The 1336-nt window shown below is 43.3% G+C and overlaps 1 protein-coding gene across 1 annotated transcript; it reads left to right on the top strand.

The window, feature by feature from the left end:
* Positions 1-264: 264 nt before the first annotated feature.
* LOC101640324 (cytochrome c oxidase subunit 6B1-like) lies at positions 265-525 on the top strand. Its single transcript, XM_013003760.1, has one exon. It carries the CDS (start codon positions 265-267, stop codon positions 523-525), a length of 261 nt encoding a protein of 86 aa, XP_012859214.1.
* The last annotated feature ends 811 nt before the right edge of the window (positions 526-1336 follow it).

Below are 1336 nucleotides of genomic sequence, written 5' to 3' on the forward strand. Positions count from 1 at the left end.
TAACAACATACAGAAACAAACTCAGGGTGGATGAAAGGTCTGAAGGTAAGTCCTAGAACTAGAAAGATCAATGAGAAAATAGAGATAAACTTAAGAGCCCTAAGACATGACAGAAATGCATCACCAAACATAATGAATAACACACACGGGGCTGAGGACTGAAACCTTCTGAAAATGAGGAATGTAGGGTCCGTCACGGGCGTCTCATCTGAGGGTCACATTGAGCTGCCTGCGTTTTGAGGGGCTGCTTTGGGAGTCACCACCATGGCAGAAGACACCAAGACCAACATCAAGAACGACCGAACTGCGCCTTCGGTCACCCGCTTCCCCAACCAGAACCAGACCAGGAACTGCTGGCAGAACAACTTGGACTTCCACTGCTGGGAGAAGGCGATGAATGCCAACGGGGGTGACGTCTCCGTGTGTCAGTGGTATCAGCGTGTGTACAAGTCCCTCTGCCCCATTTCCTGGGTGTCCACCTGGGATGACCGCTGGGCAGAAGGCACATTTCCTGGGAAGATCTGAACTGGCCCTCACTTTTCTCCTGGGATCCTGACTCCTGACTTAACTAATAATAAAAACTCATTGAACACGTGTAAAAAAAAAAGAAATGTATGTATATAAAAAGAGTAAAAAGATAATAACCCACAGACTGGGAAAAAATGGCAATGATACATTGGACAAGGGACTAATCTCAAAATCTATAGAAAATTTAAACAACTAAAAAAGAAAAAGATGAATAATCCAATTGAAAAATGGGCAAAGGGCATGAACAGACAGTTAACCAAAGCCATTCAGGTGGCCAACAAACATATGAAGGCATGCTCGCAATCACCGGTTATTCCAGAGATGCAAATCAAAACAACAAAGAGATACCACCTCCCTTCAGTATTAATACCAGAATTCAAAAGCAGAAAATAAATGCTGGAAAGGATGCTGAGAGATTGGAACCATCATACATTGCTGGTGGGACTATAAAACGATGCAACCGTCAAAGAAATTGGTATGGTACTTCGTTAAACAACTGGGTATAAAAATACCGTATGACCTAGCAATTTGATATTCACCCTGAAGAAGAGAGAGCCATAGCATGAATAGATATGTGCACGCCCATGTTAATGACAGCACTGTTCACAGTAGGAAGAAGATGGAAACATCCTAAATGGTCATAAGTGAACGAAGGGATAAATACACCTTGGCACATCCACACATGTGGTAGCTACATAATCTGTTGTCAATTTGAGACTATTAAGAGTGAAGGGGTGGAGTTTAGCCTGTCAGTCAGGTTGCAGCTTGATGACCTCATTTTGGAGGTGCTAAGGAGATACACAGCTGC

The sequence above is a fragment of the Echinops telfairi genome, unplaced genomic scaffold, assembly GCF_000313985.2.
Source record: "Echinops telfairi isolate 266 unplaced genomic scaffold, ASM31398v2 ScPeMD7_18;HRSCAF=68, whole genome shotgun sequence".
Classification (NCBI taxonomy): Eukaryota; Metazoa; Chordata; class Mammalia; order Afrosoricida; family Tenrecidae; genus Echinops; species Echinops telfairi.